The sequence below is a fragment of the Canis aureus genome, chromosome 1 (genome assembly GCF_053574225.1).
Source record: "Canis aureus isolate CA01 chromosome 1, VMU_Caureus_v.1.0, whole genome shotgun sequence".
Lineage (NCBI taxonomy): Eukaryota > Metazoa > Chordata > Mammalia > Carnivora > Canidae > Canis > Canis aureus.
In genome coordinates this window covers 63,116,567-63,131,221 of record NC_135611.1, presented here as the reverse complement: position 1 = coordinate 63,131,221, position 14,655 = coordinate 63,116,567, and the positions used below count along the sequence as shown (strand labels likewise).

The 14,655-nt window shown below is 36.3% G+C and overlaps 1 protein-coding gene and 1 long non-coding RNA gene across 29 annotated transcripts in view; one reads left to right on the top strand and one right to left on the bottom strand.

Moving 5' to 3' along the window:
* TRDN (triadin) overlaps positions 1-14,655 on the top strand; it is a 361,517-nt gene that overhangs the window by 146,573 nt on the left and 200,289 nt on the right. For 19 of the 20 annotated variants that reach the window (XM_077902099.1, XM_077902108.1, XM_077902007.1 and 16 more), the window contains one exon: positions 119-196. In XM_077902099.1, coding sequence (XP_077758225.1) covers positions 119-196 — 78 coding nt within the window. Of the gene's footprint in view, positions 1-118; positions 197-4,818; positions 5,140-14,655 lie in introns of those variants that run through there. The other variant, XM_077902144.1, reaches the window with a different exon arrangement.
* The window catches only part of LOC144316345 (uncharacterized), a 46,137-nt gene that overhangs the window by 28,095 nt on the left and 3,387 nt on the right, over positions 1-14,655 (bottom strand). The gene's annotated exons all lie outside the window — the stretch shown is intronic.

The following is a 14,655-nucleotide window of genomic DNA, read 5'->3' as shown; positions in this document are numbered from 1 at the left end:
TTATACTTTGGATTATGAATTATGCATGTTGGGGACAGATCTAGCTATTTTAGTCATGGATATTAAATTTGTTAATCCTTTTTTATTTTCAATGCCTACTCCTACATTGTGTGCACAGGACAAAGCCCAGCCTTACCACCTCCATTACCAACAGTACAAGCTTCCAGACCCACTCCGGCATCACCTACTCTTGAAGGCAAGTATTTTATTTTTCCTAAAGTCTTCTCTGTTGTAGATAAAATAGAAGGAAGACAAATAAAACAGTAATAGCAGAAACAACAAAATCCATATTTTCTCAAATAGCTTTAGTATATCTAAGCTGCAGTTTACTTTTCCTGAAATTACTACTTGCTGCTTTTTGGAAAACCAAAAAGTTCCCCTTGAGGCTTTATATTGGTAACTATAGCACTGGTAGCAGAGAAAGAAATGTCTGGGGAAAAAAAATTAGAGGTCCTAGAATCTGGAGTATAAGAGAGAAAAACTTCCAGGGGGTCACACCTTGCTGTTACCACAGACTCCTAGATCTAGGACAAGATGTAACAAGAGGAGGGCCCATAGAGCCCTGTAAAGTACAGAGCCTACAGGAGGTGCCCTGGTTGCTGGCTTCTAAGGGTTGTGCCAATTACCACAATGTGGTAAGAACCAAAAAATAAGTCAGTGCTGAGTACCATGGGAGCTTAGAGAAGGGAGGGCATAGCTCTTGTTGGAAGAAGTGAGGAAGACTCCAGGAAAGGCTTCTCTGCAGAGGTGGCTGTGGAGCTAAAGTTCCAAGAATAGGGAGGGATAAGCAAGGAAGGCAAGAACATTACCAATAAAAGAATTGGCATATGCAAAGCCATGGGGATGAGAAAGAAAGGGATTTAGTCCAGAGAAACATAAGTAAGACAGCTTGGAGAGGGGCTGGGACAGCTCATAGAAAGGCATGCAAAGTATAGGTCATGACCTGCCTTGTAGGCTAAGCTTGGGATTGATTTTTTTTAATTATTTTTTTAAAGATTTTATTTATTCATGAGAGACACAGAGAGTAGAGACAGCAAGAGAGACAGAGACACAGGCAGAGGGAGAAGCAGGCTCCATGCAGGGAGCCCGACGTGGGACTCAATCCCAGGTCTCCAGGATCAAGCCCTGGGCCAAGGGTGGCGTTAAACCCCTGAGCCACCCCGGGCTGTCGGGGATTTATTTTTATCTTTAAATTATTATTATAGAACATTGAATAGTAAAAAAAAAAAATCTGCAATATACTCAGCCTTCAGATACATTTACCAAAATTTTTCTTTTCTTGCCTATCCAAACTTTCTCTTCTTTCCTTTCTTTCTTCCTTTTTTTCTCATTGTACTTTTTTTATTTCTTTTGCAAATGTCTGACATTGTGCTATTTCACCCAGCTAAGGAATTTTTATTTCCTTTTAAAATTTTTGACACATTTACATGGTTCTAAGTTTAAAAGTTACAAAAATGATATAGGGTGGAAAGTCTCCTCCCAGCCTGATGCATCAACTACCCAGTTCTCCTTACAGGCAACCAATGTTTTTTTGTTTTGTTTTGTTTTTTTGTTTTTTTTTCCCCCCCTTCCAGAGAGATTTTGTACATATACAAGCACAAATATTTCCTCCTCAGCTAAGATATTTATTTTTTTTTCCAATAGAAGACAAGGAATTCCTCATGGATGGGACAGACACGTTCATTTTAAAAGATCAATTTGACTGCCCAATATGACTGCCATCCTGCTGGGCTAGACAGGTGTCATGATATTGGTTACAGACACTTGAGAAAATAACCCAACCCAGTTACAAAGCCGGAACTAAACACTACTGTTATGGATGGAGAAAAGCAGATAGATCAGAAAAGCATATGGAAAGGCCATCAATTGGTCAAAGTATCTGATTAATATAGATGCTGAAATGCAACAAGTGATAAGAATGACTCCAGCTTTCTGATTTAGATATCCAGGTAGATAGAAATGCAATTAACTAAGACAGGAAACCACTGAAATAAAATAGGCCTGAGGAGGAGAAGCAGAAAGTTGATGGGTTCAAGACAGACTGGAATATGACAGGTTCCCATGGGATATCCAGGTAGGATTACTGAGCAGGCCATTCTAAATTGGTATATGGAATTCAAGAAAATATTATATGGCTGTTATTTAGAATTATTCATTCATGTAACCTGTCCTCTCCTCTACACCTTACGGATCTTCTGTCCCTCAAACTCCATTCCCAAATGAAATCTCCAATAATGAGGAAATGTCTGAGAAGTTCAGTTCATTTCATGTATCCTCCAAACCCCTTCTACAAAGGGGACCCAGGCATTATTGATCATTTCTTTTATGTAGAGAGATGGTGGGAACCCGGTGTCTTTGAAAATAGTATAGTGCTTTATATATAGCTTGTGCTCTTGAGTCACACAGGTCTGGATCCAAATGCTGGTTCTTTTTCTACCTGGATGCACTTAAATGGAATAACTAAGGTTTCAGTCTCTTTATTGGTAAAACACAGATACTCATATTACTTATCACAACGAGGTATTGTAAAGACAATAATGATTGTAGTTTTTATTATTGTGATTGATATTGATGAACTTAGGAAGTTTTATTATAGTAAAGACTATGATGATTGAAGTTTTTATTATTGTGATTGATATTGATGAACTTAGGAAGTTCTCTTTCTTTGCATTTTATTGACTTAACACAACTTTTCACAAAGAATAGTTTGCAGATCACTAGCACCAACATCAACTGTGAAGCTTGTTAAAAATTCATATTCCTGCCATATCTTAGATCAAGTGAATCAGATTCTCTGGCAATTTAGAGAGGAAAGACAAATCTCTATTTAACAAGCTCCTCAGGTGAGTCTTGAACACATTAAATTTTGAGAACTTTTGGTTTATGTCCATGTGCAAAAACCCTTACAGATCTAACCAATTACTTTACAGCAAACATGAACTTGGTAGCCTGTTTCAAATAGCCTTTTCTCCATTTTATTTTAATTAAATTAATTAAATCTGAATGCCTTGGTGAGAGATGCATTATCCAATTGACCACAGATCCAGTGATCCTTTTAGCGATAATTTATGTTTCATATAGTCCATGGTCAGGGAAGAATTTGGGTAGCTGGTCAGGTGATGTTTTCCATAGGTCATGTTTTGACATTAGCATGTTCTATGCACTTTCTGGCCAGATCCTGACCAAATCACACCTATAGCTAAGCTCTCTTCAACCCACAATTATTTTTAATGTTATGTTTTCTATACTTACATGCATTTTACATTTGAGATTTCAAAACCCCGTAATGTAGATATTATTAAGGCTTAACAAATGTAGGCTTAGAATTTTATTTATGCTAAGTTAGTAAATAGCAAGTCTGGGAGTCCAGCCCTGAATTTCTATGTTTATGCCGAAGGATCTTTCTAGTATATTACTATGCAGACATCAACATTTGAGGATCCTACCTTCATGTCTTCTGAGATATCAACAAGTTTTAGAAGACAAAGACATAAAGTTTTGTGCTTTAGATTTCATGCAGTTCTGCAATAGAAACATCATCCTCTGACCTCAGTCTAGAATACCCTAGCAATGCTTCTCAAGGTGTAATGTGCACACAGGTCACCTGGGGATCTTGTGAAAATGTGGATTTGGATTCAGTAGGCCAAGGCTGGGGCCTAGGATTCTGCATATCTACCAACCTCCGAAGGATGGCTAATGTTGTTGATCCAAAACTACATCTCAGTAGCAAATCCCTACATGATTTAGAGGGGGGTGGAGAGCAACTGAATATTTCTTAAAATGCCTTTATTTTAGTATTAGTCACCTGAATGATCTGTAATTGGCCAAATGTCCCTCAGAAAAACTAAAATGCCACTCATGGAGAAATTCTGACTGCTATTTATCTGGGAAAGAACAACAGTTTTCAAGCCAACTACCTAAGCATTCTAGAAAGGCTTAAAAGAGAACAAGAGAAATGCCAGTGGGAATGGGGGGAAAGGTTACATTATACTTGCAAATTATAATAACCTATTGTATAATATGTAAAATATTTTGATTTGGCCAGCTACCCAAATGGAATGAATTAGTAGTTGCAAATTTTAAATATAAATCCCATATCATCTATAAGTCATTGCTGTATCAATATCAATCAAAAAAAAAAAAAGAATTTGTTTGGTCGTTAGAGATCACAATTTAATGTCAAGTATATGTAAAATCTTGCTCCAAAACTCCAAATCAATAATATGCTTCTTGAATATTTAGAGAACAGGCCGAGGCTAGTCCAAGGGTTGAAACTTTCACCTCCCGTCCCAAAATGCTACAGACAAATTTTTTGGCCCACACAATTTTTTTAAAAATTTACTGATTTTTAAGTGTGGTCATCTTGAATACTGGGAACTTCCCATTGTCTCCATCAACTTACATGCATCTGCTTCCCCCATTCACTCCCTTGTCTCCAGATACCATTTCCGTGTGATGATTATGTGAGGATAGTTTCCTCTTGATATAATCATTTCTTAAATTCCTGATCAACCCTTGATGTTTGGTCTGCAAGGGCTGCCAGGATAAAGCACCACAAGTCGGGTGGCTTACATAACAGAAACTTATTTTCTCACAGTCTAAGATCAGAGGACCATGGTGGTTGGGTTCTGGAAAGAGCCCACTTCCTGGCTTGCAGACATCTGCTTCTTGCTGTCTTCACATGGTGAAGAGAGAGCACAGGTGGCTCTCCTTCTTAGAATGACACAGTTCTATGGGATTGGGGTTCTGCTCTTATGACCTCATTTAAGCTTAATTACTTTCTATTTTTTTAAGATTATTTATTTATTTATTCATAAGAGACACAGAGAGGGAGGCAGAGACATAGGCAGAAGGAGAAGCAGGCTACCCATGGGAGGCTGCTGCGGGACTCGATCTCAGGACCCCAGGATCATGCCATGAGCCGAAGGAAGATGCTCAACCATGAAACACCCAGGAGTCCCAAGCTTAATCACTTTTTAAAGGCCTGGTCTCCAATACAATCATGCAGGGGTTAGAGTTTCAACATATGGATTTGGAGGAGACACACAATTCAGTCCATAGTACTGAGTAACCTCTAAGCCTTGTTACTAATAAAGCAGCTTAAATGTCATCTCATACAATTAAAGTTGTTTAAATATTTCTTTTTTTGAGTACTCAATGATTTGTCTTTTGCCTATCCAACATACATAGTTTTTCACCAGCATAAATTCCCAACTTGCATCAGCTTTTGTATATGCTTGATATTGATGGGAGTTAAATATTTTTTAGATGTCTTAGCTGGACTCGAATATAACTAAATCATCCTGAAAGTAATAAAACAGAAACAGTAATCTCATCACCAGCAACTATTATGTAGCATTTACCTAGCTAGTAAGCAGATTATTTAGAAAAACTTTTTAGAACCCAGTTGAGAGAGAGAGAGAGAGACATCAGACTCACATTTCATTTAGCATTTGAACCATAAAAGCTTATATGCCTGGAGATAATTTGACACCAAACTGACAAGTGACTCTCTCACTGCCCCAGTGTTCACAGGACAAGGAGAGCCCATAAATAATAGTGTCACCTTAAGTTTCATTGGATTCTAATTCTGTTGTTGTTGTTGCAAGATAGACATAAATCAAGGAACTCCAATTCCCCAATTTGAGGCAGATTTTGATAGATTATTCAAGTGCTTGACTCCAGTTTATCTCCTACTAGAGGTTCATAAAACACAAAGTAGCAAATGTTTTGCCTGTCAGTCTGTCACTTGGAAAAGGATGTGTCATTTGCAAAGCGGGACACTTAGGTTTCCATTGTTCTCTTTAAAGAGTGATGTAACTTGACATTTCATTGTGGAAGCCAATACTGTGCTTAAGTGAGTAACAACGGTGTTGCGGGATTACAAGGCTTTTGCTAGTACCTCCCTTTAATTCCCAGAGAAGTCATTTTTACGCTGAGGACACTGGCACCGAGCAGCTTTCCAAGGAGTCCACGTTATCAGGCGGTGCTGAGATCATGGGCTTTGTCAGGGCTTGCAGATGTGCTGCCTGCGACTTCATTAACATAATTGATTAGGAACTAGGACATATTTAGTATTAATCAAGCTGTTTTTAGTGAGGCTGATTATGCACAGCCCTTGATGCACTATTTTAGTCTGGAACTTCCTTAGGACCAAGTTGCAAGAAAATGGCATTATGAAAAAAGGAACTTACATGTGGCACTGAAGTGTGCTTTTTGATTTGAGGAATACAGATATAACAGGTCAAAATGTAGGAGCTTAAACATATTCTGCATTTTTTGTCTTTAGGTATAGACTGGATTATTAAATTTGTTCACAGGGCATTGGAAACAATTTACAATTTGATCAGTAGATTTTTAAAAATCATAGACCTTGTTACGAGTCTGCTCTGTTACAACTGCTCTCATGTCTGTAAGGCCCTTAAAAGCTTCCTTTATGCTTTCATGGCACTTAAAACAAAGAAAATACGTTTCCCATGGCACTCAACTCCTTCTTGGAAACGTTGGTGTGCTTCTTATCTCAGGCTAATTGTTTCATGTCTTGAAGTTGTACCTTGCTTTTGTTCAGTTTCACTCCTCTTCCCACATCACATGCTTTGCACATCATAATGAAGTTTTTATTGCTTTAAATATTTGGATATGAAGGCTAATTGTGTATTAAATCAGTTGTTTCCTTTGACTCTGACTGTATTTTTTAGAACATTTTTGGCCGTGGAAAATTGGCTACAATAGCAATAAACAGATCTCCTATAACAACCACCTCAAATAATCATCTTGGGCATTGTCAATTTGCATTTAATTATAGACATCACTTAAAAGGGACTAACTCAAATATAATATTAATTCTCACATTATTTCAAAAAAAAGTATTGCATTTTGTGAGAGAATTCCCATGTCTACTGGGAGCTCCACTGGGCTAAAAAGTCTGCAAGTTCAAATAGTTAACCACTTATTTCATTATGGAACCGATCTATTGACTTTTCCCCTGAATGAAGTGGCAACTGTTATTTTACAGTATGGGTTATTCTTACCTTTAGTATGAGAGCCACTTTATCATCTAATGTTTATAAGAACTGTATTTCTCGGAAGGGATTAGCCCCTCACTGCTCTAAGACAAAATCCTCGGTGATTAAACAAATCACTATGGGCAATGTTGTCCATCCTCACCCCATCACCAAAAACAGCTGCTTCATAAAATCTTAGTATTAAGCACAGTTACCAGATATGATCCCATTATTTTCATTATTTTTAATCAACAATGAGAAAGGATTTTTTTCTTTCTCTCTACTCAACATGGACATCAAAACATCATGTTCTTTGTTCTTATTGTGCTCTGAAGAATAGAAGACTTCCACCCATTTGTAATTACTGGACATTTAGTGTAAAAATTGCTACAACTTTCCTATGGCAAGTATGTGGAAGAAAGAAGTTAAGTGATCCCTTATTAAGTATGCATCTTCTCCTTAAAGTACTTATTTTTAAAGATTTTTATTTCTTTATATGAAAGAGAGAATGAGCATAAGTGGGGAGAGAAGCAGAGGCAGATGGAAAAGGAAGGAGAATCTCTAGCAGACTCCCCATTGAATGCAGAGCCCAACGGGGGCTCCATCCCAGGGCCCTGAGATCATGACATAGGCCAAACCAAGAGTCAGATGCTTAACCAACCAAATCACCTAGGTGCCGCTCTTTAAAATTACTTTTAATATTCCCTTATAAACATATAATTGGCATAAATAAAGCCAAATATAAGGTGAATAAATATTCTATACCTTGAATAAATAAATGACTGATACTTAGTATGGTGATTGTAAATAATATCATAAAAGCATCACTCTTAGGTGGGCAAAAGAACTCTAGAGAGAAGACCAAGGACTCAGATTCTAATCACAGTTTCTCCCCTAATCAGTTGTTTGATCTTTGACAGATCAACTGACATTTTAGGGTCTCCATTTCTTTACCTGTGTAGTGTGGGACCAGAACTTGAATGGTCTCTTAAGTCCCTTTCTGCTTCTACCCAGAGATTTCAAGCTTACTATTTTTAGGCTGGTGGGTTGGTAATAAACTGCCTTGAGAGCAGAAGGAAGACTGCATGGTTTTGCCTAGTGATTAAATAGCCACTATTGGGGGTGTCTGGGTGGCTCAGTCAGTTAAGCATCTGACTTTAGCCCTGGTCATGATCTCAGAGTCCTGGGATTGAGACCCACCTCAGGCTTCTCACTCAGCAGAGAGTCTGTTTCTCCTTCTCCCTGTTTGTTCTCTCTCCTTCTCTTGCTCTCTCAAATAAGTAACTAAAATCTTTTAAGAAAAAAAAAAGAGCTGCCATAGATATGTACAGTATGGTTGTGGTCTGGAGAGAGATGTCTATTTGTTGGGGCAACCAGGCATGCCCCTAAGCAGTGAATAACACTATGAAGCATTATTTACTGACATACAAAAGTGAGTTGTTCAGATCATAAAGGCTGTAAAAGTTAGGAGAAAGATGAGATATGAGTAAGGCAAGGCTATGCAATGAAATCACAAGACTTGCATTGGACCATAAAGAGTGAGTTGGTAGGATTTGTGTAGAGGAGAAAGGAGCATTATAAGAAACTTATTAGAAGATTATTTCTTACCATAGGATGCATCCGAGGACAATGTTCTACAGGAGCTAGTAATGTTTTATTTACAATTCTATTAAGCCAAGAACTTTATCACCTTAGCTCTTCAGTGAGATATATCCTGAGAAGCAAAGAGCATAAAATAATAAAATAGAAATTTGGCCCAGTTCTTATTCCATTAACTCTATGACACAATAAATTTTATTGAACTTTATTTAGGCCAATATAATATTTTTTCTTTATTTTGTGGTGAAATAAACTTATATCTTTCAGCAATTTTAATGGAATTGACCTTTAGTTATAAATTTTGGTAAAATATATAAACCAAACTACTTTCACTACTTATTTAAGTTAGAAAGTTGCTAACACAATTGAATGAAATCATATATATAACTTAGCACATTTTCCCTTTTTTTATTGAAGATTTTATTTATTTATTTATTTATTTATTTATTTATTTATTTAAGAGAGAGGGAAAGCCCAAGTGGGGTGGGTGGGGAGGAGCAGACGGCTCTAGAGGGAGAGGCAGACTGAGCAAGGAGTCCAACCAAAGGATAGATCCCAGGACCCTGAGATCATGACCTGAGCCAAAAACAGATGCTTAAGTGACTGAGCCACCCAGGTTACTCCAACTTAAATTTTCTAGAATAGTTATGTACTCAACTATTAATTGCTATTATTATTATTATCATTTTTTAATCATGAAAGTTCTCTGTGTATATAATAAATCATTACATTTTATGGTACTTCTTTCATTGTTCTCTATAGAAGATAATAAGGCAACTGCACTAATTACATTAGTCACTATATGTGAAACTCTAGATAATTTCTTAATACAGGGCTTGGATCATATCCTGAAGAGTTTTGCACACACAGCTAAAGATTTTACACCTCCTCATGGACTGCATGAGCTTACTAAAGCCATTGAGCAAAGGAGAAGTATGATCTGATTTGCATTATAGATTATTGTATCAGCTATAGAAAGTCTGAATGGCTGAGGGGTAAGAATTGAGGGTCTGGAGATGAGATAATTATAGGAGGCTACTCCTCATGGGGAAAAATTATGCTACTTTTTTTTTTTTTTTAAACAATCCTACTTAATCCTCAAAACAACTTTAGGCAGTGAATATGATTTCACATCATTTTAGAATTTAGAGAAGATCAGAGAAATCAAGTAAATTATCTAAGAGAATATATCTATAATAGTGATAAACAGTTGACCTTCAAACAATGTGGAGGGAACTGACTGTCCTCCCTCTTATAGTCAAAAATCCATATATAACTTGACTTTGTGAAAACTTAACTATCAATTGCCTACCGTTGACTAGAAGCCTTATCAATACATAAGTAGTTGATAAGGCATATTTTATATGTATTATACACTGTTTATTTGACTTTCACCTTCCAATGGCTTGAAAAGGATTCTTAAAAACTGATTATTTATATATGTGATGGATGCACAAATATTAACATAAATATTCTCAGTTTTTCTCCCCCACCTTAACATCTAAGGCATATTCTAGGTTTACCTAGTCAGGTCCCAAGTGTTTGTGTTCTTCTCAGAATATGCTAAAAAAGCAGAAAAATTGGAAGGAATCCAAAGAATTAAATGTATTCATGTTGAAACAGAAAGGGTTATTCCCCAGAAGAAAATAAAAGATTTGGATAATGAGAAAAGAAGTCAAGAGAAGCATATAGGAGATCCAGTATGGGCTAGAGTAAGTTTTTAGTGTGCTTTTGAGGAAGAGAAGGGTTTGGGGAGGGGGTAGGGAAACAGCTAGCATGAGGGAGGATTGGGAAGCTTGAATAAAAGAATCAATCTTTAGACTGTCTAACAGCTAACAACATTAGCTGTTTGAAAGACTTCAGGAAATATTTAAATTTATTTTCAAACCTTCCTCCTATTTTATTTTATTTTTATTTTTTTAACCCTTCCTGGAATTTTAGATTCTTGTTTCTTCTGATTGCAACACTGTGGTAGGGCTGAACACGAGATAACACAGTTATGTTTGACCTAGTGTGTTAAGACAAGTGTAATTCACTTAGTATTGTGGAAAAGTCTTAATAACTGATTGTCAAATAAACTTTTTTAAAAAGAAACATAAAACCAAACAGGTAGAAGAGTGTCAAGAAACAGGGAAAGAGGAATGGGAAAAAATGGGAGTTTCCCATGGATTATGAACTATAAATACATTTTAGTAGACATCAAATATATTTCATAAGAAACTTGCGCCTCTAAACTTAGAATTTTCCCCTTGTTGTTTGGTTTTGATTTCCTATTATTGATCATTATAAAGACTGTGTGGTGAAAACCAGTAACTTTTTCTTATTGACCGATCTATAAGAGAAGTTTTTTCTCCTTATACACATCTGACAGTATAGCTGGGGCTTGCCTGTCTGATTTGACTTTCCAGTACAGTATTTATTTAGCAGCATTCCTGTAGCAGGGGTGGCACCCATGAAGCAGGAAACAGAAAAGGACCCATCTGTTATATGTTGTCTCAAGTTTCTCTCAGAACTTTTATCATGGTATCAAAAAAAAAAAAAAAAAACAGCTTTTTTCCCCTGTGTTTTCATCTATAAAGGACCAGAGAGGAAGTAAAGGAGGACATATGAGTTAATGTGATCTATTAGTAGCTTTCTTATTATGGAACTCTGATTGGAACTCTCTCATGCTAGCAAATTTTTATCATAAAGCATTTTATAAAAAGAACTGGGTTCCTTCAAAGCTCTAACATGTAAGTACCAGTTTTTCTTTATAAAACATTTATTTTGTTATTTGAGTCAGCTTGACCTAAATGTTTCTTCCTATAATAGGATCTTGTTACAATTCCAAAAGATATTTTTCTTCCTCTCTAGAACAAAATGAGTCTTTAAAGCCAGGTGTTTTAGCCAAATGGAGTAAAGAGTCTTGGCAATTGTTCACGTAATAAAGAGTGGGCGTTGCTCACTTCAATTAGATGTGGATTTTAAATGTCTTTAAAAAATTTTTTAATGCTCTTAATGTTTTTAACATTAAAACATAATTTTTTTATCTACTGGAATAGACATTATAATGTGTAAGGAGGAAACAAAGGAATTTGTTAGTAGTTTGGTATAGTTCATGAGAGAAGATGAAATTTATGTAGCCCATGCGTTAAAATAAAGCTGAATTCAACATATAAAATGTTGGCAACTTTAAAGTTGTACTCTCTAAAAGGATACCTGTTTCCTTTTTAATATTGACGTCCATTAGGCATATTTTTTTTAGATTGAAAGGTTTCATTTGAAAATCAGACTTATGTATGTGCCCAATATACCAATAACTTTTAGTAATTTTCAAGTCATATTATTTTTTTAAATAACTATTATGTCTTTTCAATTTATGTAGTAAATCAAGTCCTAACTTCTCAAGAATCTGTTATAAAAATAGCAGTATCTTTGAAATGACACTGTAAAGTGATGTATGTTTCAATTTTGAATGATAGCCAGCTTTCTCTAATATTGATGATTTCATCACAAAAAGAAAAAGTTCAATTTTCTGATGTTTCTAGACATTCTTGACGTTCCAGATGTAATGAAGTACTTTTGTGATCCATTTCCAAATACAGAAAAATGTAAAAAAATAAAACCATCGAGGTGAAAATATTTAAAAAGTAATCTTTTATAAATTGTGTGATATTAAAAATGAAAAGGGATTAGAAAAGAATCTTGTATTTATGCTTTTCTCACCTTTATAGAAAGACACATTGGAAATGTTTACAATAAAAGACCTTGAGGAAGCAACGATTACACATAAAATAAACTTTAAAAGTATTAAAAGAATTCTTCCAAAGTCTCCAAATGTCAGCAGCACCAAAGAAAACAAAAAACAAAAACAGGCAAACAAAAAAAACAACCAAAAAACCCAAAACAACACCCCCCCCAAAAAAAAAACCCCACAAGGGAAACAACAAAAACTTGCAATTGTACTATATGAAGCGATCCAGAGATAAATGCATGGAGATGGAGAGCTTCTTGCTTAGTAAAGTCAACAAACTTTGAGTATTTGCTTTCTGAAATGTAAAAGCATTGAGAGGAAAAATAAAAACCAGAGTTTTTTCTGTCTTATTCTTCTCTGTCTCTCTCTCTCTAACACACACACACACACACACACACACACACACACACACTGAGGCTGCCTTTGTTCTTTCTTTCCAGATAGAAAAGTGAAAAAACAGGGGCACCTGGGTGGCTCAATGGTTGAGCATCTGTCTTGGGCTCAGGTTGTGACCCTGGGGTCCTGAGATCGAGTCCCACATCAGGCTCCCTGCTTGGAGCCTCCTTCTCCCTCTGCCTGTATCTCTGCCTCTGTCTGTGTCTCTTATGAATAAATAAACAAAATCTTAAAAAAAAGGAAAGTGAAAATAAATAGATGTGGCAACCTTCATCTATGTAAATGTAACCCATTCAAAAGTAACACAATCACTTATTTAAAAAGCTTTTATCATTTCTGAAAGGTTTGAGGGGAAATCTACCTTATCTGTTTTAAATATCAAGTATAATTAACATAAGACACTTTTTTGCAAATTGAAATGTTTCAAGGAATCTATCTCTTTGCATTCCCTTTTGCCTGCAAAATAAAAAATGGAAAAAAAAAAAAAAAACTGTCCTTGCGTCCAAAAGAAAACTGTCCTTATGTCTGAAAACGGGCTGTGAGGGGGCTGAAAGCTGATGACATGGGGTAGAGGCAAAACTGGGGTCAAGCTGACTTGCAAGTTTTTTGATAGAATGAGTCTACCTCAAGCTTCGTTTTCCACTTGCAGGAGGGAGAATGGGATGCGCGGTCATGCTTAGTCTGGAACTCTTGATGTGTCATTTATGGGGTTTGGGAAGTTGGGCAAGTGGCTTTTTCCTGAGTCCATTTCCTCACTGGCTACAGAATGTATAGACTTTTTACCTGAGGACCAAGTAAATGCTCATGCCCATAAGGCCACGTGCTTTAATCTGTTAGTGTAATTTCCTGTCTCCTTGAAATAAGTAACATTTTCAACCAAAATTACCCCCCCTTTTTTTTTTACTTTGCTCTGACCACATAAAATAATTATTGAGATCCCTTGTCCATAATCCTTTTGAGGCTTAATGAACTGTCCTTACTGTAACTAAGCTTTCCCACTTCTTATTCCTTTACCTAGTTCCTGGAAGGAATCTCTTCAAAGTGTGGACCCTGGCTAGGGGTGTGCATAAGGCAAAATAAACATCTGTTGATTGAGAACATTGTCATTTTAAGAGTCTCTGGGCAGTCACTGAAAGGTGCTATAGGATTGCTGGTTGTGAATTGGTTGTTTTAATAGCTGGTAATGAGAAGAGCTGGCTTCCAAGAATAATCCAGCAATCACTAAAGGAAAAGCCAAGGCAAAGACAACGGATTCAGGTTCTGACAGGCCAGTTTAGTTATGCCAGATAATTTGAGTGAAGTCCTTAATTTAGAGAGCTTTGCTGCCATAGCAACCTAATTACAATGTAAAGTGAGGTTCTCCTCGCACCATTCTACAATGTTCCATTCCTTCAAGAATCCCAAATAAAATTCAGAGGAAGAAAACAAAGAAAAAAGAAAAAGAAAATTTTGTACTGAATTCTTTTACTTTCTTAAGTTTCTTCCTTACAATAGGATCACAGAGTCCAACGGGGCACTTAACACCACCCAGCAACAGCCAAAGTGCCTCTTAAAATGTAACTCAGTGTCATATAATTTCTCTGCCTGAAACCTCTCAGTGGTCTCTTATCTTACAGTAAAATGGGGCGGTCATACCACAAACAACAGATTCTACGTTCAAGGTCTTGGCAGATATTTTTCTTCTGCTGCAAAAGTCTTCTCCATAGCTCAGAGCTCTCCCATATTTTTTAACACGTTCTTCAAATCTTACCCATTTGGAAAGATTTACCTTTCTTCTTCCTTAAAAAAAAAAAACTCAAAACCAAAGAAACCCCAAAAAGCAATGCTGCCTTCCATCCTCTCGTTCTCTAATCCTCTAATCCTGACCCTTATTACCACCTGATACCTTGTGCACATATTCATGTATATATGACATACACAACA